The sequence below is a fragment of the Cupressus sempervirens genome, chromosome 4 (genome assembly GCF_028749045.1).
Source record: "Cupressus sempervirens isolate cs-2001-9-10 chromosome 4, ASM2874904v1, whole genome shotgun sequence".
Lineage (NCBI taxonomy): Eukaryota > Viridiplantae > Streptophyta > Pinopsida > Cupressales > Cupressaceae > Cupressus > Cupressus sempervirens.
The window spans coordinates 631,397,341-631,423,137 of record NC_143121.1 but is presented as its reverse complement, the minus strand read 5'-3'; the positions used below and the strand labels follow the sequence as shown (position 1 = coordinate 631,423,137).

The window sequence follows — 25,797 nt, the reverse complement described above, 5'->3', positions numbered from 1 at the left end:
AATGGGAAGCAAGGATGCTAAAGCACATGGGTGTACCGGTTGGACTTCACGGGGGAGTTTGTTGGAATATGAAGCCCAACAGTCACGGAGTGTTCATTCTCCCTCGACTCTTCATTTTAATAAATCTCTTTATAAAGGTTGTGTTCAGCCCATGTTATGCATCGATTATTCATTAATACAAGAATTCCCTAGTGGAGTGTGGATGTGGGCAAGATTTGTCGAACCACGATAAATCTTGTGTTCTTGTATTCATCTTCTTTGTTTATGCTTTGTTTTGTTTCTTTGCTCATTTTAATAATTTATATGCACTATAATTATTATTGATCGCAGAAATAATAATACACCTTGAAGACTTGAATGATGTTATGTGTTCATAGTGAATATCTCATGGTCTGTAGTGAGATTGAATATAGGATCATGGGACATGGCCACGGGGAGGCATGACTCCCTGTGACTTCACGCGGAGTCATGTCTCCAAGTGGACATGGCTCCATGGGCTCTCAACAGCTTTCGAACAGTGAAGACACCTGCCAATCAAACATATTTGCTTTTAGTCAGTTTTCATAATTGACTTAATTTGATATGATTTATAATAGTTAGTATATATATACAATTTGGCAATCTCATCTATTATAAATGCATATTAACTATTGTTGGAAACTACAATTGAAACAATTGTTTATGTTGTCATTGATGTCAACCTATTGGTGAGACAATTTGCTACCTGATCTAAGTGTCATATCTATTTGATTGATGATAAGGATTTGAGAAGTTGTTCATAACAAAAGCATCTAGAGGATAGGTTGAGTTATGAAAAGGAAACTACAACTGGACACTTGATTAGTTGGATTTTGACAAGATAAATTGATTGTTTGAATCATGTTATAAGTGGACAAGACAGTAATGCGCAAGTCTTGAAAGTATGATCAAAGACAAACCAAATGCATAGACTTGACCGAGCAATAGAGAAGAAGAATGAAGAATTCAAAGTATATACCGAGTGATGCAAGTGTCGACCAAGTGCTAGAATAAGCCAAGCAAAATTAGTGTTGACCGAGCATTAGTATCGATCAAGTGACAGTGTATGTGTTGAGCGAAATATTCAATAGTGATCGAGTAACCCAATGATGATTGAGTATCAGAACTTAATGTTGGCCAAGGAACAACGCTTTAACTGTTTATGAGAAATCATAATTTCCAACCAGCTAAATCAATTTCTGGGGATATGGAAAGCGTGTTGAAGATAAGCATCAATAAGTTGCATCATTTAATTCCAGGAGAGGATTAGGTAAATGACCTAAGGAGTGGATTCCAAGAGAAGTTTCTAGAAAAGAAGAGGAAAAACGAAATGGCGATCAGATTCATTGTATGAGACGACTCGAATCGCAAACCCTAAAATCTACGATGATGTTTAAGCAACAAAAGAATAGAATTACCTATTTAAGGAGGTACAAGGCCTAACCTACAGAGTGTCTGTGCGTGTGCCTATGTGCAGATGCTTGTAAAGTTGGAGCAGTGACTAATATTATTGACTGGCGAATCTAAGCAAAAGGTTGAGAAGAGTTGAGAAGGAGAGTGATTGCTTGAAGAGTTGTCAAGTGAATCACAGACAGAGATGAGAATGGAGGCCAGACAGTGATTCAGTGGACAGAGTCGAACAAAGATCTATACATGCAAAAGTGAGTTGTACTTGACAAATCAAAAACCTGTTGTTACTTTCTAACCATTGTAAACAATATTTGAAATCCTTTAATCAAGGTTGACCTAACAATCATATTAACCTAATAGTCGTATGTAAATCCTTTAACAGGGTGACATTCTAATGGAATGTTCTAAAGTCCTCTAACAAGGCCACTCCTAACAGGGTGATTAAATCCTTTAACAAAGTCACATTTAACAGTGTGTTTTGTAAGCATTAACAGGGTTGGCTCCTAACAGAGCTCACTTCAAAAGAGTGAAAATTTCGTGACATGTTGCTAGTGGTTTTTCCCAAGTTGGGTTTCCACGTTAAATCCTAGTGTCAAACTTGTGTGGATGTTATTATGATGTTTTACTATTAATGTTTACATTCTGCAAGTCTGTTATTTTAGGACAGCGGACAGCTAGTTGATGTTACTGAAAGTTAACTGTAGCGACTGAGCTATGGAATGATAAGATCTTAAGTTGTTTTAGTGTTTGTTTGTTCAATTGGTACATCTGGACCTTGGATAACTGATTCACCCCCCCTCCGCCCAACCCCTCCTCTCAAATATTCTAACTACTTCATCAAAAATACAATTAAATCATTCAATTTGTATTAAGACACTTGTGAATATAATCATACGTCTATTTTATATATTCATATATATATATATCTGAGAATGATTTACATATTAATCAGTTCTCTGACTGAAGCTACAAATCATCAACAAACCTGCTCTCTCATATTTCATCTTTTTTCTTCTCCTTTGAGCAATTCTTGTGGTGATTTAAAATGATTGTAAAAGAATAATTTATACAATTTTCAAGTTCAAGAACATACTTTTTTTTTTCCCTTTTTTAGCTCTTTTGGATATTTTTAAGAGATGGAGTAATCTAGCTAGTAACTTAACCAGAACCAAAGCCTCTTCTGTAAAAATAAAAACCACAAAGGTGTTACATTTGACTAACTCTTACTCAAGCTACTTATGCTATGTTCTTTTGTTGCACGAAAGACTGATTGATTGACTTAGAAATGAGCTAATTAGGTCCTAAAGCCTGCATTAGTGTTCATGTAAACTGATAAAACAAACAAAAAGCTAGAAACAAATACAAAAACAAAACTCGGATATAGAGGTGCACTTATAACAGAAACATGAGCCCGAAACTGTCAGACTAGTTTCTAAGCATCTAAGCCCAGACAAGTGTTTGGGTGTTGATAAATCCAATATCACAAGCAAAGCTCTCCAAATCTCAGGTCAAACTAGCAGGAATATGGCACAAGGCGCCCTAGTCCAAGCATTTTATTATCTTTTCTCTACTAATATTTGTCTCAGATGTCTCAATATTCTTCTACCTGCAAATTGGATCTAGAAGCTGTGTCTCAATCTGTGAATGCACAAAAAGATGAGGAAAATAGTATTGTAGCTATGTAGGAGCTTCCTTTAGTTAAACCCCCGTTTTAGTGATTCACACCTCCACAGGTAGCCAGGTTGGATCTAATACAAAAGTGTGTGCTCTGAACTTTTAAGTGTGTCTAAGATTGTGGCTAGCAAATAAGTGCATAAACATAAACAAGAGCCCTACTCAAATATGTGACTAAACCTTAGACAAGTCAATCAAAGGTGATACTTAAGTCAACTAAATAATACATAAGTCACATGAATGAACATGAATAAGGATAAATGCCAGATCTGAAGCTAAAACTAAAAAACGCAAGCATAACATGAAATCACACCAAACCCTTAAGGAGTGTTAAAATTCAATCATCAATTTGTGATTCCCTATCATCCTACAACATTCCTTGAGGCCTCCATCATTGTGAATGATAAATGATGAACTCTTAATGAAGGTTTAATGTTGCTGATTATTCCTCACCTTTGCAGACCTGTAGACTCAATTTTAGCAGCTTCCTTATCATAAAGATTGTGTATCCCAAATGAGGAAAGCTACTTGCCTATATGAGTTACAAACTTAATGTTAATAAAAAACTGACATAAAATAGTCAAATTCAAAGTAGAGGCCAGATTCCAAAAAAATGTCACAAGAAGCACTAAAAATACCCAATATTTTGAGAAATCCTATCTGGACTTGTATGCTAATCAACCTTATATTTTTATTTGACAATAATTAATTAAAATAGGATAGGACCAATCTTCTTGAGTTGAGGGTTAAATTCAAGGCTATAAATGATCCTAAATGCCTAGGGGAATGGAAACTAAGCAATTTCTAAGAAGAGTGTAAAATAAGGCACACAACAAAGAGTGCAACACTATGTTTAGGCTTAGGGGTCAATGTGATATTACATGAATATGCAAACTGAACTACATAAAAGTAAACATTCATGAAAATGGATGCTCATAAGGGTGCCAAATGAACCCCCCAATGTAGCAACACTTCCAATACAATGTTAGGAACTGCATCCTACAAAACCACTTTGTTAGGGAAATCAAAATCACCTAGAACGCTTACTAAAAATGTTGAAATTCAAGGGTAGATATATGCCCCTTTGTTTTTGCTTGCTCATTATGTATGTAGAAACAGGGTATCATGTATACTATGTCGAATTGTTAAGAGTAGTGCTGACAAATGCTTTCAATTGGGCAATTAATGAAAACAGAACCATATCAAAGAGCATTTAGTAAGAACGAGAGCTAAATCATGATTCCAATGCAACAAACGGCATGCAAGTCGGAGCTCTCTAGCTCAAGTTATGATGAAATGATTAAATTATGGTAGATAAGGGTTTAGACAGAATTTACCTATAAGTAGTGAAAGTTTTGAACTCTTCAACTATTCATTTGTCTTATTTGGTTTTCTCTTTACTGCAGAGGAGTCCACACTATCGTGAGAGCAAGGATGCCATGCAAGCAAAGTGTATCAGTCATCTTGGATAGAAATGTTGAGGCAACACATCACGGAGGGCACTCAATGCATGGGCTAGGCCACACTGACTTTACCATGGACTTGACTTATTTATTTCTTATTTCGTATTCTTGTTTTTAGGTTTTAGAACCTTTAGTCAGGGTAATGTACTTGATAGTTGGAGATCAAAACAAATGATGTGCATTTAGAAAGCCATGAGTAGGTTTGAGGAGCACCAAAACTATCGCATGTGTGCTAGGATATTTTTTTGAACCCATTTGGAATATTATTGATAAAAGGTGAAAGGATCAACTCCACCAACCCCATTTTTTATTCACAAGTGAATTTACGGAGATCATAGAGAGCTTCTCAAAATACATTGAGAAGATATCACCTTGTGGTCAGGAATCTGATTATTGAAGAGTCACAAAGAAATAAGCAAGCTAACAAGAAGCTCTTGTCTACACCACTAAGGGAGAACCATCTAAGCCACAAATAGCAAGAAAAAGCTATCTTCATTTCACTTCAAAAATTCATATATTTTATGTGTATGATTCTTAAATACTCAAAAACTTGTGAAACTTATTTGAAGCCACATGATGAGAATAGTGAAGCAGACATACCCCAAATCTTCAACAATTGCCCTTCCAATTTTGTCCCAACCTCATAAGGCTTCTTGATGTGAGTACAACTAGAGCTTATTTGAAGTCATTCACATAAAAGGTGCAACAAAGTCAATGAAAAAGTCCCTCAATGACCTCATGTCCCTACAATCAAATCTTCACCTTTACTCAAAATAAGTGGTCTCAAATGGTCATAGGGTGATTGACTTGGATAGCATTGATCAATATAGTGACAAGACTGACTAGAATGAGGACCCCATGGTACATAAGATGAGACTTGATTTTGAGAAATAAGCAAAGGAGGGTGCGACAAAAGAAATAGAAATAGGCATTTGATTAGAAGACATCACAATTGATGATGATGTTGCAGTCATCACCTTCTAGGTCAAGGGTGGATTCACAACCAACTACAAGGAGGACCCCAACCATTGCCAAAATGCATATGGAGAAGAAAAAATGATAAATAGTAGCAACTTGTAATTTTTTATGATGATTTCCGGTCATCATAATACATATCAATAACCCAATTGTATCCTTTATCGATGTGATAATTGTTGGAGTCTTCAGACATCATCTAATTAATTATACAATCATAGCCTTTAATTACTATATTCAATTAGGTTATTTTATCTTTTCTTAAATTAAGCTAATAACACTACACTTAGTTGAGCTAGTCTTTAGTTCCTTGCACTAGTTTGAGTTTCCTAATTTTAGTTTAAGTTTCTTTCGCTTTCTGTAAAGAAAGCCTTTATTCATTTATATTCATAAATATTTTGTGCTTCAATAAAAAATTTACATTGTTGAGCAAATTTATCTTGCTTGAACATGGGCTTATGGATTTCAACAAATAACTGCTACTGGCATCAAAGCTCCAAACCTGTTGAGTTCCTATCGAAATTCTGAGAAAAGTTGGTTCAACTTGAAGAAAAAAAGTTGGTTCATCTTGAAGAAAAACATTTTTCGGGTTTGCATCACAGACATGAAAAGGCATCTGAGTATCATCTCTTTACCAAAGTTGTCAAATTTTCCAGGAAAAATAAAGCAAAAAAAAAAAGATTCAGCCATAACTTTTTTCTACATATTTCTGACAATATATTTTTTCTAGGCTTTGTTTGTATCTGGATAAATATTGGATTATGCATGCTATGAGTAAATTTTGTAGATTTCAGATCAGAGGTGTCAAGCTTACTGCTTATCAACTAGCTAAATTTGCTTGTTTTACTTTTTATCGTAACTTTTGCATACAGAGTTAAAATTGGACGAAAAATATAATGTTGCTGAGGAAATTTTGTGCACATTCCAGTGGCAGTGGTCACATCTTCAGATTCTGCTCCAGAATTTTATTACTCAATCGAAATCAGATCTTTAGTTACTACTTGTGAGCTTGTACTTTTTCACTAGTGTTGCTGATTTTAATGATTCTTACAATGTTGGAAAGGTGATTTAGTGCTCTTTAGATCTATATAGGTAAATTTTCCAAATTTTGCACCAAGCACATTTTATTCAGGATTTTGTGTATTCAATATCTGGTTTACTAATCGGATTTTTCGGCACACGGAAAAGATTTAATCATGTGAGAGGACTTTATTTGATCTGTATTCCATGTTTTGAGGTTTTTGTGATCTGAATATTTCATTTGAGGAGCTACAACAAGTTTTTCACCTATTTCACCTAGCAAAGGGCTTATCTGTATGGACACATCCCTCAACTAACCACAAGGAAGGGTAAGAATACTTGGAGGATCATTGATGGCCATGTTGTAAGAGTTATTTCTAAGTTGCCAATTTGGGTTCAAGTTTGAGAACCCGGTTCGCCAGTATGGCTAAATTTTCATATGAAGTTTTGGGTTTATTTGGGTCCATTCACATTGGTTCATCCTTAAAAGTGTCTATATTAAAGGATTTGTAATTTTCCTATTGGTGAATATTAAATGAATGAAGGTGGTAGTTGTAACTACCCCACTTAGGGTTTTCATTGAATGATTGGTAGTTGATTTAGAATCAATCTAGACCTTTCATTTGTAAAAGGGAAGTCTATAACAGTTGTGAAGGGCTAATGTAGATAATATAGTACTCAGAATACCAGGAGCAAGTAGTAGTAGTAGCAGTAGGAGAAGGAGATCAACAAATTTGCCAAGACTATAGAAGTTAGTACAGAATTTTCATTTAAGATATGGTGGATCTTTGTATAAGTTTCTACATTTTGCATGGCTTCTACTTCTCAAGTTTTTGTTAAAGTCATTGATTTTGATGGAGAAATGTGGAGATATTTGATGAAATCCTTGGTTCGTGCCTTTTGTATCTTCTTGATTGAAACTTACTTTGCATGGTTAGTCTAAACCTCAATTTGGCATAGTTCAATTGTGGATGCTTAATTGGATTGTGCTAGCATTGGATATGTGGATGGATTATTTACAATATGAAAATGCTTTGCTGTCTTTGAAGAATGCACTCTTTCTATTGCATTGTGTCTTTGGTTTAATAGAAAGTAGTTCCATAAGGAATTTGTCTATCCAAGCATTATCCATTGTTAGATTGTCCTAAGGTGTTAGTTTAGATTACCTAATCCTTTCCTTTTTGTCTTTCATTTGAGTTTAAATTAGTTTAGGAAGAAAGCATCACTTAAATTGCAATATAAGATGTTCAAGTTCTAGTCGCTTTGTTGAACAATTGCGTCAATCCCTCTATGAGAACAGAAAATCACATCATTCACTAAGTCTATCCATCATAAACTCACACATAGCTCGCATTGTAAACCTTGGGATTTCCTTAATTGATCACATTGTTTAGTGTTTGAGGTTTCCTTGTTCAAGAGAAGATAAAATACTTGTTATTTTATTCTGTGTTGATGAGTGCCACAAAGCACACATCAAAACGGTCATTTCTAGTTTAAGGTTTAGACCATTCCTCCATTTGTCAACAAGAAAGTTGTGCCAACTGTGCCAAAGAATAGATAAATTTGTGACATCTTGCATAACTTGTTTAGATGGAACCTATTATGACCTCTTCACACATCACGCCATTGTAAATTAGGGCCCCCTCTTTTCATTGAATAAGTCAAGTCTTGCAATCAATGTTGTCTCCCGATCCTTAAAATGCATTGGTGATTTGTGCTAAGTCTGGAATCCAGCATCAACTTTTAGGGTTTTGTCATGAAATCTTAAAAAGAGAAAGCTTCTAATCAAAAGAGTTTTAAAGGTGGAATTTGACTTAAGTATAAAAAAATATTTCAAGAGGGCTACCAATGATGTTTATGAGTGTTTTCGACAACTTACTATTTTTAGTAATTTCTATTTCTAGTGATTTTTATTTTAGTAAGTTTATTTTTAGTAAATTTCATCATGTCTCTGTTTGGCCTAATTTTGGGTTTGGAAAAACTTACTATTTTTTGCAACTTCTATTTTTATTGAGTCTTTTTTGACAACACATGAGCATTGACGATGAAAGAAACAAAGAATATCCAGATTCAAGTCAATTTAAGTGAAAGGCTAAAGTGAGAAAATCTTGCTAAAGGATGACAACAATCCAAAATCCCTCACTACTCCCCAAATGCGCCAAGGAAAAGGAATTCACTATGATGAAGGATATAAGGCTAGCAAAGAAAAATCCTCCTTCACCTCTTGAGTGCGCCCAAGCATTCAAATGGCATGCAAAAACAAAGATTTGGCCTCAATAGGAAAAATTCTTCATCTCCCTCTAATATGCGCTCAAGCATTCAAAACATGGATCATGTTCAAATTTGACTTAGGTAGTGAAGTGGAAATTCCCTCTCCAAATCTCAAATGCGCCCATGGAAGAGAAGTGACTAGAGACATAAAATTGAAGTTCCTAAAGAGATATTTTGATAAAATGTGGCATTCTTGACATGTTAGAAAATGATTGAACATCAAGGATTTATCTATCCAATCCAAAGACAACATCTCAATATCAGGATACATGAATATCTAGGGTGAAAGACACCTAAGTTCCAAACAATCAAGTTCAAAGCATTCAAGGTTCAAGACCTCAAAGATCAAAGTTCAAGAAAAAATTGTCGTCAGTAAAATTGTGTATTAGCCAATGAGTCCCTTTGGGAAGGTTCTTTTTATGTAGCTGACGAGTCCCTTCGGGAAAGTTCTTTTTATGTAGCTAACAGGCTCTTCAGTAATTGTCATGTAGCCGACAGAACCCTTCGAAAAGGTTCTTCAGAAAGTATTTATACACCCTTCGAGATCATTGTAATGATCATCATAAACATAATGTAATGTCTGGGCATATGCGAATAATACAAGGAGTTGTGTTCTTCTTATCTATTGTCTGTGTGCATTGATCCATTCTCATCCCCCCCAAAAAGAAAAGTCGTCTCCGGACGACAATACAACAAAACTCAAAATAACGAATAACCCAAGTACATCAATACATAAATATTAAACAGCAGGATGGGTCCCTAGCGTAGTGGTTCGTGCTCTCAACTCGTTCAGCTCCGCCCATAGCTTGTAGACTTGTTCTTTCCTAACCTTCAGTTCTGCTTCTGCCTCCATCTGAAGCTCTAGAGCTAACTGCATCTCTCCTAATTTTTTTTCCTTTGTTGCTGCCACTTGCTCCTTTTCAATTGCTAACTGTTCTTTTTTTTCTACTAACTTCTCTAGCTGACTTTGTCTGTCCAACAGGGCTACCCTCTCGAAGTTCCAGGGTGCTTTCTCAGATTCCCAGGCTGCCCTTTCTGAAGCTAACCTGGCAACTGACTCCTCCTGAGCTCTCTCAGCTGCTACCTGATCCGCCTGACTCCTCCGAAGAGTGTAATACGCCTCCCTATATATCTTCACAACCTCATGAATCAAACCCTCTACTCAACTCTCCATACCGAGATCCCTCGTCGTAGCCCAATCCTAGCGCATCTCTACAGTCTCCACATCCGACCACCCCCACTCCTCAAAGCAAAGAGTAAAGGCAGTTGGACATCCCAATTTCATAAAAGATATAACCCTCTCGAGCTCCTTCATGACTGAGTCCAATGCTTGAGTCTCCGTTGAAGCTAACACCTAGCGAGCTCGAGATGCTAGAGACGCTAGAGCTGCTACATCAGCAAGAAATGCCTCTCTCATCCCTGTCTCCTGCGCCAGTGAATGTTCCTACTGCACACCCATCGCCGCCTCTACCTCTTTTGCCATACGCTCAACAACACTATGCGACGGTCCCTCATCCTACACTGGCTCCGCTACCTGTTCCTGCTAAGTACCTCCCTCCAGAATTTCATCCCACGTAGGTGTCTGTATGCTGGCCATCCGAGGGACTGGAGTACGGTGGAACCGTGTACTCAAGTACTCAACCTCTGCACTCTACTCTCCCTGACACGCTTGGGTGATGCCAAGAGTGTTGCATCCACCGTAACTACGACATCTGACCCAACTACATCCAAGTGCACACCCGACATACTCTGGCTCTCTACTATCTCTAGTACTAGTAAGTCAGGTATCTCCATGGTAGTCTCTTCTCTCGCCTCCGGTACGCTCTCTACTGCAGGTGCGCCAGTTGCTGCTGCTAGTTGTGTTTCCGCAAGTGCCACTATTTCTGCTACCGGAAGTGCTACAGCAAGAGCTAGCATACTCTCTCAGCTAACAGGTGTTGCCACTCGTGCAAACCCTACAACAAACCCAACTGCTGGTCGGACTAGGGAAGGCCTTACCTCGTGCTGCCAGGGTGCTGCTACTGTAACCGCCTACTGAGATGTTGTAGTCATCACTATCGGCCACCGTGTCTATCCAAACCCTGGTATATGATCCATGTGTAGACCCGCTGGGACCATACAGGAAGTGGTGGATAAAGCAGGGCACGGAAATAATAAGGGAGTGGCTATGACAATCTCAACCTCTTCGTCGTCATCCTCCCCTTCTTCCTCCCCCACACTGTTCTCCTCGGGAGATGTCTCCTACCGTCCGCTATCTGTATCACCTCCTGTATCAAGCCAAAGTCTCTTCTGTCCTGCAGGGCCCTTCTGCACAGTGGCTGAGTCTAAGTGTCTCCACTGCATGATAGGAGGTTCCTCAAGAGCTAGTGGCCCAAGTTTCGCCTCCAACCTGTCCTTCGGAATCATCCGCCCTGTAGCATCGAGGAACAGTCCTATGGCATAATATGGCATATAAAATGTCTTATGCTAGAGAGTCATAAATTCGTGCATACATTCGGCCAACACAAATGCCCAATCATACACTTTCCCGTTCATTATAACATTCATCATAGATACCTGCGAAAAGGAGATATCGAATGCCCTACTTGATCCCATAAGTCTGCTCTTAACTAAATCCATCAAGCATCACCATGATCCCTCCTATATGTTTGTTTTCTTCAATCCCCTACCTTTTGATGTTTCAACCAACGCTTCCTATTTTGTTGTACTGTAGTTCTGCTCTGCTTTTGATAACAATTAGTTGGCAAAATATATCAGGTGATCCAACCTATGGCTACCTGTTTGCGCCAAGGTTGCTCCGATCGCATAGTTGGATGCGTCGACATGAAAATGGAATTCCTTGTTCCAATCCGAGTATGCCAAGATGGGTGTCGTAGCCAATCTTACCTTCAACGCTTCAAATGCCTCATCCTGTTCTTTCTCCCATCTAAACGATTCTCTTTTGCATGTTAACCTATCCAACGGGTATGATACTTTGGCAAAAATTTTGATGAACCTTCTGTAATAGCTTGTGTCCCAAGAAAGACTTTACCTCCGTTACATTGGTGGATGGCTGCATTTCCAATATGACTCTGACTTTGTCCGGATCTGTCTTCAATCCCTCCTTACAGACTATATGTCCGAGCAACCTTCACTACAGAACCATGAATCTGCATTTCTTCGGATTTAGGGCTAGTTGCACCCATCGACCTCTCTCCATACATTCGCCCAACACTACCAAATGTTTGTCCTTGGCGCTGAATACAAACCAATCATCCAAGAATGCCTTGAAGTTTCCGACGAACATTTTGTCAAAGGTGTAGTATGATCTGTTGGAATGTAGCCGACGCGTTGCACAGGCCAAATGGCATCTAGTTGTATGTGTACACCCAATCCTCTACAACAAATGTCGTCTTTAGTTTGTCCTCCTACGCTATGGAAATCTAATTGTATCCCGAAAATCCGTCCATAAAGGAATAAATTTCATGTCCTGCTACCTCCTCCAATATACTGTTTGTAAATGGAATCAAGAAGGGATCCTTGATTGTGACTGCAGTAAGGCATCTGAAATCAACACATATCCGGATCTGGGTGGTGTCCTTCTTCAGTGAGATTACTATGGGTGACACCCATTCACTTGTCTGCACCTTGAAAATAATAACGGCTTCCAGGATCCGGTTGATCTCTTAGTTCTTATAGTAACCCGTGCCACATAGTTTTTATTCATCCTATAGGGTCACTTTCGTACAGGTACTGCTCCTTCGACCAACGGGATGCGGTGCACACACAACTCCGGCGATACTCCTTTCAGATCCCTATATGTCCATACAAATACATCTTTGTATTCCAAAAATACCTTGAATGCCACTGCTTTTAGTACTAGATCCCAGTTATCCCCCACCAGTATGTTTCTTGGTTCGGCTTCATCTCCCAAATTCACGGTTTGCAGTGTGGCTTCGTTGTACTTGATCGGCTCCCCCTCACTAAATGTATGGGCGGGTATTTCATCCAACGGCACATCCCCCTCTTTCATTTATCTGAATTCTCATGGAAATTCATCTCCGTTGTGGCCTTCCTCTATTGTCAGTATGTTGCAACTTTGGAACAACTCATAGTCCTCCATCTACCAGTGGTAAAGACCGTTGACAAAATCCAAATCGTCGTCAGTTGATCCTCCTTCCAACCGCAGGACTTCCTCCTGATCTAGTTCCATACGCTGCCTCCCTTCATCTTCTTCTTCAAAATCTGATGACAGAGCTTCTTCTCCAACTATTTGGGTGTGTAAATCAATGACGAATTTCCGCCCTTTGCTTTCAAGTGATAGTGTTTTTCTTCCAATTGTGTTTAACTTTGGCTTGAATAAGCCATCTGCGGCCCAAAATGGCATCGTATCCTTTTCTCTTCAGCGGGATCACAACGAAGTCAAGCAGGCATGGTTGTCAAGCAGGAATGGTTGTGTGCCAATCATCACCGGTTGTGCCATCAGAACGCTGAGAGGTTTAATACCGTGTTGGTCCGTTGTCAGCAACTGGAATGTAGGTGGCCACAACGTCGACTGTCCCAACCTCTTCCAGGTATCCTCGAGTAAGACATTCACGCCGGACTCTCCGTCGACGATTATGTCTATCAACACATTTCCGAGAATCCCCATCTCGACGACCACCAGATGTCGTCCGAATGTGAGGGCTAGCAGCATTAGGTCTTCTCCACCTACAGCAATTTCCTTCCCTCTTCTTAGTTCTCTTCGTAACTTTTCCTTTGGTCCTACCATCACTATTCGAGGTTGAGGGGTTTGTTGTGTACCTGTGCTGTTCAGCACTCCCGCACTGTTCTACAAACCCGCAATGTTTTGTACACCCAAGTTGTTCTACACACCCACACTGTTCTGAACACCCGCCTTGTTCTGTACACCCGCGCTATTTTCGACAGTCGTGATTTGGTGAAGGGTTTTTGTCAACCAAAGCTGTCCATTCCAGAAGTGTATCTCGGACAAAGAGTTCACTCCACGCTCATGCTCCCTCGGCACTTCGAGCCATGCGAGTTAATCCCCTTCTGTGGAGATTCTCTTCCCTTGGCATATGCAAGTTCAGAAACTCCTCCCTTGCTTCTTCAACCAAATCCAGCTGCTATCAAGTCTCCTCCAACAATTCTTCAGTGCTACGGTGTCCGTCGGTAATTTGCTGAAACCTCCGTCTACGTTCGGCCTGTTGTGCCAAAATTAAATTTTCTTGCACAATGCGTATTTCGTCCTTTTCTTTTAGCTTATTCTTATTCTTGTTTAGCTGATTCGGCATTAGTCTTCATTCCTTTGCCTTCATACCAGGTCCCCCGACAACGGCACCAGATGTTTACCATATGAGGTAAATAGATCAATGGATCAATGCACACAGACAATAGATAGGAACAGCAGAACTCCTTGTATTATTCAGCGTTCGCATATGCCCAGACAATACATTATGCTTATGATGATCATTACAATGATCCTGAAGAGTGTATAAATACTTTCCGAAGAACCTTCCCAAAGGGACCCGTCAGCTGATACACAATTTTACGGATGACAAAAATGTAGAGGGAAGCATAAAACATCTTGAGTTTCCTCCAAAAATCCAAGACCATTGTCAAGGAAATCTACGTAAGAAATTTCTGAATGATAGAATTGTCAACAAGGGAATCCAATCCATTTCAAGGTGAATTCCCAGGCAAGTGCCTGGAAGGAAGAAAATGATCAAGGACAGAGTCTCACAAGAGTTAACCAAAATTAAAACTTCGATCACAAAATGATGCAATTAGAATATATTGCCTATGATAAGTTACTGAATCCAAATGTTACATCCCAATTTTTGACCTAATTTGAAATATAGCTGTTGAGGTTCACATGAAGTCAGTTGGCAGTTTAATTTGTTATAATGGTAAGATAGTTAGTCGTTATGATTTCAAGTGAAGATAACATGCTAGTTGATCGTTAATCACGAATTCATGGAATTGAGATGAAGGTTAATCATTATGATTATTTATGATTAAATAATTTACAATTTAATTACGGAGAAATTCCTTATAGGAGCATGTCAAAAGGGTGGAAGCATTGTCAAAAAAGAATTAGGCAGGAGCATCACCATCACTAAGTGGATAGGAAGAGGACCAAGCGACTTGGAACAGAATACATCTATGAGACCCTCGTGAGTTATTTAAATAAACAATTTAATTAAAATAATTGGGTTAAAATATAAAATGTGTCTCAAAGGATTTTAATTTATCTTTCATCATATTATTGATAAACGTGCATATACTATAAAATGATTTGGCATCATTATAATTTAATAATTTAATAAAGTGATGTTTATAAGTACATATAAGATTTTAATAATATTCGAGTTATAATAACATTAGAATTATTATAATATTCGAATTACAACCTTCCAACTTTATTCTTTTCAATTTAATATTCTTTGCTTTTAAATGATAACATTTGGCATGATTAATCGATTAATATTTGGCAATTCAAATTGCCTTTCCAACTTCTCTTCAACTCATTATTTTCCCTCTTTATTTCTTTTTCATATACTTTTATATTTGTGATGCATTTGAATGGCTTCTTGTAACTAATGCTAGCCGAAGAGCCAAGCTATTTCCTTTATTGAAGAGTCTCCTTGATCGTATTTCTCATAACTTACTCCTCTCAGCAATTCCGTGGCTTTCCTACCTCTGCTGTACGTTTGAGAGAATCAGAGATTGTCACATTTGCTGTGACTTATTTACTTCCATATCCATCAATCCATTCCGGCATCTCTAACTGCGGGAATCAATTCAAGGAAGATGGAGATTATCTTCTCCAACTGCGGAAGCTAGAAGACTAGATTGTTAAGCTCACGTAAGCCATTCTAAGTTTTGTCAATCAAGTCTGTATTCAATTTCGTTTATTTCTTACACTTCACCAGTCGGTGTCCTGCCTTATACTTTACGTCATTAAATCCAGTAGTAAGTTTATACAAACCAATAGGAGAATGTTTTATATTTATTCTCTCAGATGGGATACATAGAATCCATACCATTCTATTGTTGTTCTTTAGTCTATGAATTTTGTGTCAGCCGAATGTTTTATAATTATTTTCTCAGAGGGAATTCATAGAATCTGTACCTTGCCACTGTTGTTCTTTAATCTATGAATTTGTGTCAACCATGGTATGAGGAATGAAACTATAATGATACAAGTAAATGATCCTTGAAAGCTATATTGAGCTGGATGTGTAATGAAGAGTATAGTTGAATTTGAAAGTCGTATTCTTATATTACAATGATAAATCTAAGAACCTAAATATGGAATTTTGAGACTCCGATTGATAAGTAAAATCATTATTTAAACTCATACATATTCCAACCAATACTTATAGTTTTTTTTCTTCCTCTATCTAAAATGAATTAATCTTCTTAGATAGTTGAGAATGAAATGTTAAGAATAATTCACTATACCATCCGCTGATATATATGGAGTATTCATGATTTTGTCAAATAACAAATTTCACACCAGAGATTTAGATTTATTTTGAACCAAGATAACTTGGAGGGTATCCAAATGTTGCAAGGCTTAAACATATTACCAAGCATGAAATTAGAACATAATGACACCGAGGAAATTCACCTGGCAGAGAGGCCAATGAAAGGTGAAGAGGTGAAGATTTAACCAGTAAACAAAATCAAGAAATCAGATTTGAATAATGAATATTTAATAGCTCATACTTGATCCTATTGTTGTAACTCCTGCCGTCAAGTCTTGTGGTGTGGATAAATACCAGGAAGCCCAGTGGATGGTAAGATGTCCCCTGTCTATTCCGGGTAGGGAGGGCCTTTCTCATTAGAGATCATGTGGGGATAAGATTTGGTCCGAGGTTGGGTGGTAAAGCCCCTGACAATGTTTCACCTCTTCCCAAGTTATCAGATGAACAACAGACACAGATAAACTGTACATTCAAATGTTTGTCAAAAACAGGTAATATCACTTTTATGATTAATATGCAAGGTAAGATTAAATGAGTTCTTTCATCATTACACCTAGATGCAGTAGATAGATTTATGGGTTGTTTTTCATTTATATGAATATCAGATATAAGCATATTTCTAATCTTGAATTCCTGCAGCAGTTAAGTAATTAGATGGAAAGGAACCAGAAGCCCTAATTGATTGAGTGATCGCTGGAACCTTAAATGATAAAGCGGTATCAAAAGCCCTAATTGAATCCATGGAATCGGAAGCTCTATTCGAATCAGTGGTATCAGAAGCCCTATTTGAATCAGTGGTATAGGAAGCCCTAATTGAATCTGTGGTAGCAGAAGCCCTAAGTGATATAGTGGTATTAGAAGCCCAAATTAAACCGATGGTAAACGATGCCCTAATTGATACAATGGTATGTGATGCCCTAATTTTAAATATAGTGGTATTTAATTGTAATCATCATTTGATTTTGAGATAGCGGATTTTAGATGATAGTCATCATGAGAAATTGTTATAGTGTATTTGTGAACTAACCCGGGTGGTTGCAGAAGCATTCCTAGTTCTGATTTCAATCTTAGTTTTCTGAGGTATGTGGTTTTTAATTTCTGTAGTAATTTCATTTGATGGTGTTTTAAGTTTTTAGTTAAGAAATTTTGTCTAATTGATTTTAACGGTAAATCTTATTCACATGAACACGAAATTGATTTAACTGACTTCCTATGATGATGAAGTGATAACTGTATTTATTTGAGTATCTTAATTATTAATTAAGACCCGGGAAAACCAAATGTTTCACTAAATGGCACCCAACATGCTACCATGGTGCCTAATCATTTTCACCAACTAATGTAAGGTCTTCAAGTTGACATGTTCAGCTTCAATGCATTTAGAGAGAGGAATAAAGGACAGGCTACTTTAACCAATGAGGTATTAAAAGCCTAGTGGGCATGTTGTTTCCTCATTGCTCTACTTGATCCCACTTTCTACAAGTGAGTGTATTTTTTTCTCATTGTTACAATTGACCCCACTTTTCTATTCCAGAGAAGCCATTGTTAGGATAACCCTAATCAAGGTACCATCTTGTAATCTAGGCTATTGATTTCAAATCAATCTTGGTCATTCATTTGCAAAAGAAGCTCTCTATAAAAGGCCATACCTTCTCATTTCTAATTCATATTTATCTCATTAAAGTGAAGTGCTCCCACTCCTTACAGTAGAAGTAGGATAAGAGAAAGAGAAGACATTATTGTAAGACTTGGACAAATAGAATTTGATTTCATCGAAGATGTGGTGGATTCATGTTTATTTCTACTTGTTGCATGGTGTTCTTCCAATTTCTCAATTGTTAGATTAAGTGCTTTGATTTCAATGAAGAATGTAACAATATTTATGAATTTACATTGCTCACACTTTTTGCATCTTGTTGATTATGAGTTGCTATGTAAAGTTAGCCTAAGACCTTTTTTATGGATGCTTAACTTCAATCATCAATGTACATTGTTCATTATGATGGTGTTCATTATAATATGAAATCTCTTTGTGTGACCCTTGGAAGATTACACAATTCCTATGGAGTCGTTCCTAAGCTTGGCAAAGTAAAACTTGGTTTATTTGGGATTCGTGCATTAGAGCATTATCCATCAATATCATTGCCCTTAGGAGTAGATTTAGATCCTTCTAACCCCTTCCCCTTTGATTATAGTTCACTTTAGTTAAGTTTGTTCAAAGACAAAAGCATCACAAATTGACACATACAATGATGAAGTTCCAGCCACAGCATTAAGGAAGTGTAGAATGATATCAAACATAAGTCCCCCCTTGGATTACCAACATACATAAAATCAAACAAGATTGTATCTAACATAAAGTGTCAAATTCACAATAGGAACCTTGGACATGTCTATGATATTCACAATCTTGGCATACGAGGGATCTCTGCTCAAGAGAGAATAGAGTGTCCTTCTAGCACTCTATTTTGTGTTGGTGTGGTCATAAAACACCCATCAACAAAACCCTATTAAGAGGTCATTATAAGTAACTCCCTACACTGCTGAGATCTTCTATTCTCTGAAATTCCAAATATTGAAATGATTTCCCTATGATATCATAATAATATAACAGAGAAAACCTAGGACAGACGGTCATCACTGAACTCGCTGTGTAATTAAAGCTAGATTATAATTATCATTTATCAATGCACTCACAGTAGAAGAAACCCTCCACAAGCTGCGTCCAGCCTGACGTGCCTCTTCAATAGCCGAAAGAGTCTTTTTACTAACAACAACTTCATGCATTCCAGCTAGACAATGGCCTCCAGTGAGCCACTCAAGCTGGTTGGCAAGAAAACAATATGTTAGTACCATTACCTTGACTTCCTAGAAGCAAAAATCGATTGTTAAAAGTAAAAATGCAAGATGTGCTTTAATACCTGTTTGCCAGCTTGGATCAAAAGACACCCTACAGGAACACTTACTTCAACTTTCTGACCATTTCGCAACCAAATGTGAAGACCAGGGAATCTGCTTCGACCATGGATTGTCATAAAATTGAGATCGTAATGATAACCTGCAAATACAGTTCCTTCTTTTCCATGCCGCAAAAGATCACTACCTGTAGGGGCAAGTAAATGGGGTCCCTGCAATTGTCAGGGAATTAAATCAGGAGGAAACAATTAGGAGTATTAATGCTCAAAAAATGCACACTTTACAGATCTAATGAAGTGATAATATCATGGACTGTACCTCTAGCATAAGCGATGTAAAGGAATCTTTTGAAAGCCCAAACCCAATAGCTGCCATCTCTGCAACAACCTGCATAGAAACTTGAAATTTTGGAAATAAGGTTGCAAAGACTTCAAGAATCAAATAAAATATGAAAAATAAACAGGAAACGTACTACTAATTTAGAAAGAAATGAGAAAGGATCTATGGACAACCTCCACAGCTGAGATCATCTTATAGCCCCATCCATTCATTGTCTCAACCCATTCCGGAAAACCCTCTGGGACAACAGGTTCCGAGTTTAGTTCCTAGCCAAAGAAGGAAAATATAAGCGATAATGCAGGCGATGTAGCTTGAAAAAGCACTAACCATATGTACCATGAAGGTTATGTCTTGTATCTAACCTGAAAGCGTGTCTTCAATGGTCGAGGTCCCACTCTCCACATGTATCTCCATTTAGGATCAGGTCCAACAGGAATGTTGGGTCGATATTCCTCTGCTATGTTTTTTATTTTTAATTGCATCTCTATGTCTACAGCAGATCTAGGCAGCTCAACTCCTTCTGGCGTCACTCCTACCTGCTCTACAATCATCCAAAAGAAAATATGTTACAAACTATGACTTTTGATTTACATCATATTAGGGTGAACTCTGTGATAATGATAAACATATCCCTTAATCAGACTTGTAAATTTAATAACTACAAGGGATGAATCATATTTAGGAACATAGCCATATGCATAACAAACATTTATAGTATGTACCCTCAAAATTTAAAAAGAATGATGCATCAAGACTTTATTTTATCTCATGCAATAATTAACATAACTATAGGCATCCACAAAGTTCAAGCAATGCTCCTAAAGCGTCCTTTAATATTAAGAAAATATAGAAATCACAACAAAGAGTCACACATATAGGGTGCAGTGAATCCAATCATAAGGATTCTCACATTATTCTAGTCATTGAGAAAAAAATTGTTGTAATGTTGGCCATACAGAGATGTGCTTAGCCAACCTATAATTTGATCAGTTGTGCCCTATATGTGACATATTGGAGGCATGAAAAAGGACAATGAAAGTGGTAGGATCAATCAACCAATAGTTACCATTCTCCCTCAAACACACCAAATAGAAAAAGATCTAGATATACACAGCAGAGCAAGGGTGATCTAGTCCATAATTTCATTGCCTAAAGTATTATTGACAGAAAACCAAGGAAATATTAGTGACTTATTAGTGCATGCATGACAAAGAAAAAATAGCAGGTGACAAGATGGCATGGTTTACAGCAGCTATCAGACAAAACTGTGCTATTGAAAAAAATTAAATTCCTTTAAAAACATAAATTTTATACAAAATGGATAGGGTTTTGATCTGCCTGACAGGTAGAGTGTTATAACCTGTAAATCACAAATCTGAAAATATCTAGTAAAAATGCCTGTAAACAATTGTTAGAAAGGGCTGTAAACATTTGTACGTGTCTGTTAAAAATGTCAGGAGGGCATCATCAGAACTTGGGAAGTCTGTAAATAATTAAAACTGCAAGGGCACATGCAATTTCAGGATCCTAAGCACATCTTTTTCTGCAAGTCACGAATTTCCTACAGGCGATTGGTGACTCGGCGCGTATTCCATCTACGAAGTGCCATCAATCAGCTGCTATTAGACCAATTTCAATAGCATTGAGATACATAAAATCAAGTCAGATGACCAACTCAAGGCTGTGTCAGATGCCACTGGATAAAAACATGATTGATTAATATCATAGACTGTTTGATGAAAGAAAAAGAATTTTTGGCAAGATTGAGTAATGGCTTTTCAGATGCAAACTTTTCATCCAGCTGTTGGTCAGATGCTATTAGACCAATTTCACAAGCTATGAGTTCTAGAAATTCAAATCAGATGGCCAACTCAATGCTGAAAATCTGGTCAGATGCAACTAACTAGAAAAACATGTCCAATTAAATATCATAGACCATGTGAAGGAAGAAAACACTAAACATTTTTCTGCAAGAATATGCAATAGCTTTTTATTATTTTTATCCATTGCATTCACTCCATGCTTGTTCCATCAAACTTTTAATGACTTTTCATAGATACCTATTGAAATTTATCCATGGAAGATCTTCAAAGAATTTTCTAGTACCTCTACAAGAACTTTGCAGCAAGTTTTTACAGACAAAGTCAAAGTATGCGTATCTAGAAAGAAAAGGGAATGTTTTCAGACTGAAAACAATGCATACAATGAAAGAAGCAAACAGATTTTGTATTTGAATGTAGAATACTGTAAACATTGAGCAACACTCCAGTTCTGTTGAGGGTAGATTGAAGCAACTCTTTATCATGAATCAATTATAATGTCCCTTGTACTTTTTTGTGTTTGCCCAAATATATGATAATATCGATAAATAATTCTGTGCACGTTACTTTATATTGGAGAGCAAGATATATCCCATTCTTTTTGAATACTTACATATTTTCATGAAACTATTCCTACATTTCACCATGTATATCCTCTGCCTACGGCATCTGTTTCATTCCTCTTGTTTCTACCAGTTCTACCCCAATATGTAATAATCTAGTGCTATCTTTGTTTTGCACCAGTATGTTACCTCTAAATGGCGTACTTGCAATTTTGAGATTCTACTCATTTTCGAACCCTCTGTGCCATCGATAAGTGGATCTACCACAGTAATGTCCACATGGATTTTTGAAATTCAGATGTACTTTCAGTGACAGCAAAAAAAAAAATTTCAAATGCAAATTCAATGTTTACCTCCTTGTGCTGGTTACTTTGTAGTATTTTACAATAGGTGCAAAGTAAACCAATGTCGCATTACACAAAATTCCCATCAGATAAAGCCAATCCAGTAAACATCAATTCCACTAACTGACAACAATACAAATGTTGAATCAGAATGTTCATAATGCAAAATAATATTCATATGGGTGTTGTTTCTGGTGTGTATCAAATTATAGGATGATGATTCAGCTCCCGACTTTGGGCTCAACCTTTATCAACCCCTATCTTATGAGTAGTATTCACACGAAGCCATCTTTGGTGATCATGAATGATCCACTTAGCATTCATTGCATCTAGGTGATTCCTAAAGGAATAACTCAAAAGAATACTGCTGTGAGGTTCTCACACCATCGCCCCAAAACTTTGGGGACCCCCCCCCCCCCCCTTTTTCTTTTTAGTTGCCATGGCAAATTTTTGAGTTGTCCGAAAAATTTTCATTCAATTTTTTTTTTTTAATTTTAAGTCTTGGACACCTTCAGGGCCAGAGGGGAGAAGGCTAGGTTTATTTTCACCCGGTTTCAACTTGATTTTCCAAAACAACCAATTTCATCCTTAGGCCGGGCTAAATTTTCAAAAAAAAAAAAAAAACAACAATTGATAAGATAAAATTGCAAAATTTGTACTTAGGCGATTTCTTTTGAAAATTTTGATATAATTGTATAAATTTGGATAATTTTCAAAAGGTAAAATTTTGTTAGATTTGAGTTTTTTGGAAAATCTTGAATTTCTTTGGTGGAAAAAAAAAATTTATTTTATGAAGATGAAATCAAATTGCAAAATCGATTTTAGACTCTAGAAATGATTTTTTTTTTGTCAAGAACTAAAATTGCTTGGCAAAATCGATTTGAATCGAATTGCACAAATTGGCTTTAATGGATTAAAATTGCCTTGAAAATTCTTAAGCCTTTAATGAAATTGGTAATTTAATATTTAAAAATGGCTTTTGACTAGCCAAAATCCGACTTTAATGACATATTAATTGCTAAATCATCATTAAATAGAAACATTTAGCATCTCCAAGGCATTATTTTTTTTTTTTTTGCAATTTTGGTCTAATTGGCAATTTTTTTTAAAAGTAAATTTTATCTTGGCAAAGTTAATTTTTGGCCAAGCATTTAATTGGGGGCCAATTTTGGTGTTCTAATTAATATTTTCTTGCTCCTAGGGTCCCAGTCAGCCAGCTATGGAGAGTAGGAGAGTTGAGTATAAGAGGAAACTCTTTCCTATTTTCTCCTCACTTCTCATCTTCCTACTCTTTGGTGTTTGGCGATTTTGACTTGTAGCAGCTCTTCCTTGGGCAATTTTTCTTGTTAGTGCAGATTTCTCCTTCCTTTGGCGATTTTCTTCTTTGGGCAGAATTTCCATGCTTCGACAATTTTGAAAAGGGCAGATTTCTTCTTCATGTTGGGCAATTTTTACTAGGGCAGTCTGATTTCTCTCATGTGTGGTGATTTTTATTGAGAAAGAACATCTTCCATGCTTGGGCGAATTCATTTGAGGGCAGAATTGTCCATCCTTGGCACGTTTTTGAGAGGGCAGATCTGATTTTTATACCCTAAGCAATTTATGGTTAGGGTCTGATTTCTTCTAGAGGGACTGCATTTTTTTACTTCAGATCTGAGCAATTTTATTTGGAGAAGAAATACATAATGAAAGTCTAATTTTTTTGGGCAAAAAGGTTCACAATTCCAAAAGATTAAAATTCTGATTTGCAAGGGATTTGAAATTCTCAAAGTCTGATCCTAAATTCCAAAAGAAAGATCCGGCTATCGGTAGAGGTAACTCTAAATCATTTAGAGTTGAAAGGGGTCCTTAAGCTGGTTTCCTTTTTTCTTTCTTGTCCAGATATTGTCTCCCTTGTTTCTTCTTGCATTCATTGTCTACCACTTTACCATCCCGTAATAGGGCGACGAGATGGAGGATGGTAGTGCAAGCAAGAATCCTAAGAGAACAAACACTAAGAGAGACAAAGAGGATAGGATGCCCAAAACAACTTTTTTCCTCAAAAATGAGGCGAATAACCGATATCAATGTCGGTACAGTAAACATGATACAAGTGAAGGACAGACTAAAGGAAGGACAATCCCCCTTGACAAAGAAGAGATACAGAAGACAATTGCACATCACAGCCCAAACGTCGACACTTCCATTTCAACCATGATGAGCAACCATTGGGGTGACGCTTGATTTTGAAGACACCAAAGAAAAGGATATCAATGAGACAAGACTTGGATCAAGATTGGATGAGTTAAGAAAGGTTGCTATCAAAAAGAAACATTTGAACACCCTTTCCTCCCTAAATGTTTTTATTGGATTCGCAAAAGAGTATGAGAAAGATCATGAGAAGACACTACAAGCAGCAAATAGCAGGATGAAATCGACGGAGCTCAAGATAAAGCACACACCTTGTCCTCCCATGGAAGAAGTCAACGAAAGGCTAGCTAGGTTCATTGCCTTAGCTAAAAGAATGAAAGAGAAAGGGAGAGTTATATTACAAGATCATTTGATGTAAGCCCAAGTGGCAATTTCTCTTTCTTCTAGGATAGGACAAGTGTCTAATTTTGATTGGCCACCATTTTAGTGCCTTCTCATTGGTTGCCACTTTTACACTTTTTTCATTGGTCCATTGACGAGGTGGTGTCTTCTCATTGGCCGATGGGGTGGCAACCCTAATTAGGGTTTCTAGAATTCAATCTGGATCGTCGATTTTGCCTCTTTATCTCTACCGTTGGTTGTACATTTTGGGCTCTATATAAGGCCATTTGCTCTCATTTGTAATGATCGAAGAAAATTGTTGCAAAGATAATGCCAAAATTCACTATTTCTTTCTCATTGTTGTGACTTGCATGGTGATTAAGAGCCTTTGGTATTATTGCATGGTTTCTACTTCCAAATAGTTAGAGTAAAATTTCTTTTCAAGTTGTTGAAGTTGGTTGCATTTCAAGTTGTTAAGTAAGAGTAAAGTAGATGGATAGTTGTATGGTAGCATTAGTAGATGTTTGATAGGGATCAATACTAGACCACTAGCATCCTAGCAATTTGTTGGGAAGCCTTGTGTGGAAAACTAGTTTACTTTTCCTTTGAATCATTGCATCTGTGAAGGTGGAGCCACTGGTTAACTTTCATTAGATTCGATCCGAATCCATTTGCTAATCTTCCATCCATAGGAGTAGGAGTAGGATAGCAAGAAGTTTATGACTTGGAATTTAGAGGAAGAGAGTTAGAAAGATACCAATCATAAGAACCATTCACCCTCCACCACCATTACTTTACCACCAACATCATCTAGCATTCACACCGAACCACCATCTCCATCATCCCACCAAAGTCCAAGTTATCCTCTACAATTTGCGTAAGGCCGCCTACATGATTACCAACAAATCACATCGATAAAACTGAGTGAGTATCCCCAAGTGTAAGGAACATTGGAGTTATTCTCATATCCCATGAGCATTAACTTTTCAAAAGAGGAATTG

The 25,797-nt window shown here is 37.2% G+C and overlaps 1 protein-coding gene across 1 annotated transcript in view; it reads right to left on the bottom strand.

Moving 5' to 3' along the window:
• LOC149562824 (2-oxoglutarate (2OG) and Fe(II)-dependent oxygenase superfamily protein) overlaps window positions 1-25,797 on the bottom strand; it is a 62,244-nt gene that overhangs the window by 4,900 nt on the left and 31,547 nt on the right. Inside the window, exons 2-6 of the mRNA XM_089826274.1 lie at window positions 19,921-20,094; window positions 19,732-19,824; window positions 19,538-19,606; window positions 19,225-19,431; window positions 19,001-19,126 (exon numbers count right to left, since the gene is read on the bottom strand). Coding sequence (XP_089682400.1) covers window positions 19,001-19,126; window positions 19,225-19,431; window positions 19,538-19,606; window positions 19,732-19,824; window positions 19,921-20,094 — 669 coding nt within the window. The remainder of the gene's footprint in view (window positions 1-19,000; window positions 19,127-19,224; window positions 19,432-19,537; window positions 19,607-19,731; window positions 19,825-19,920; window positions 20,095-25,797) is intronic.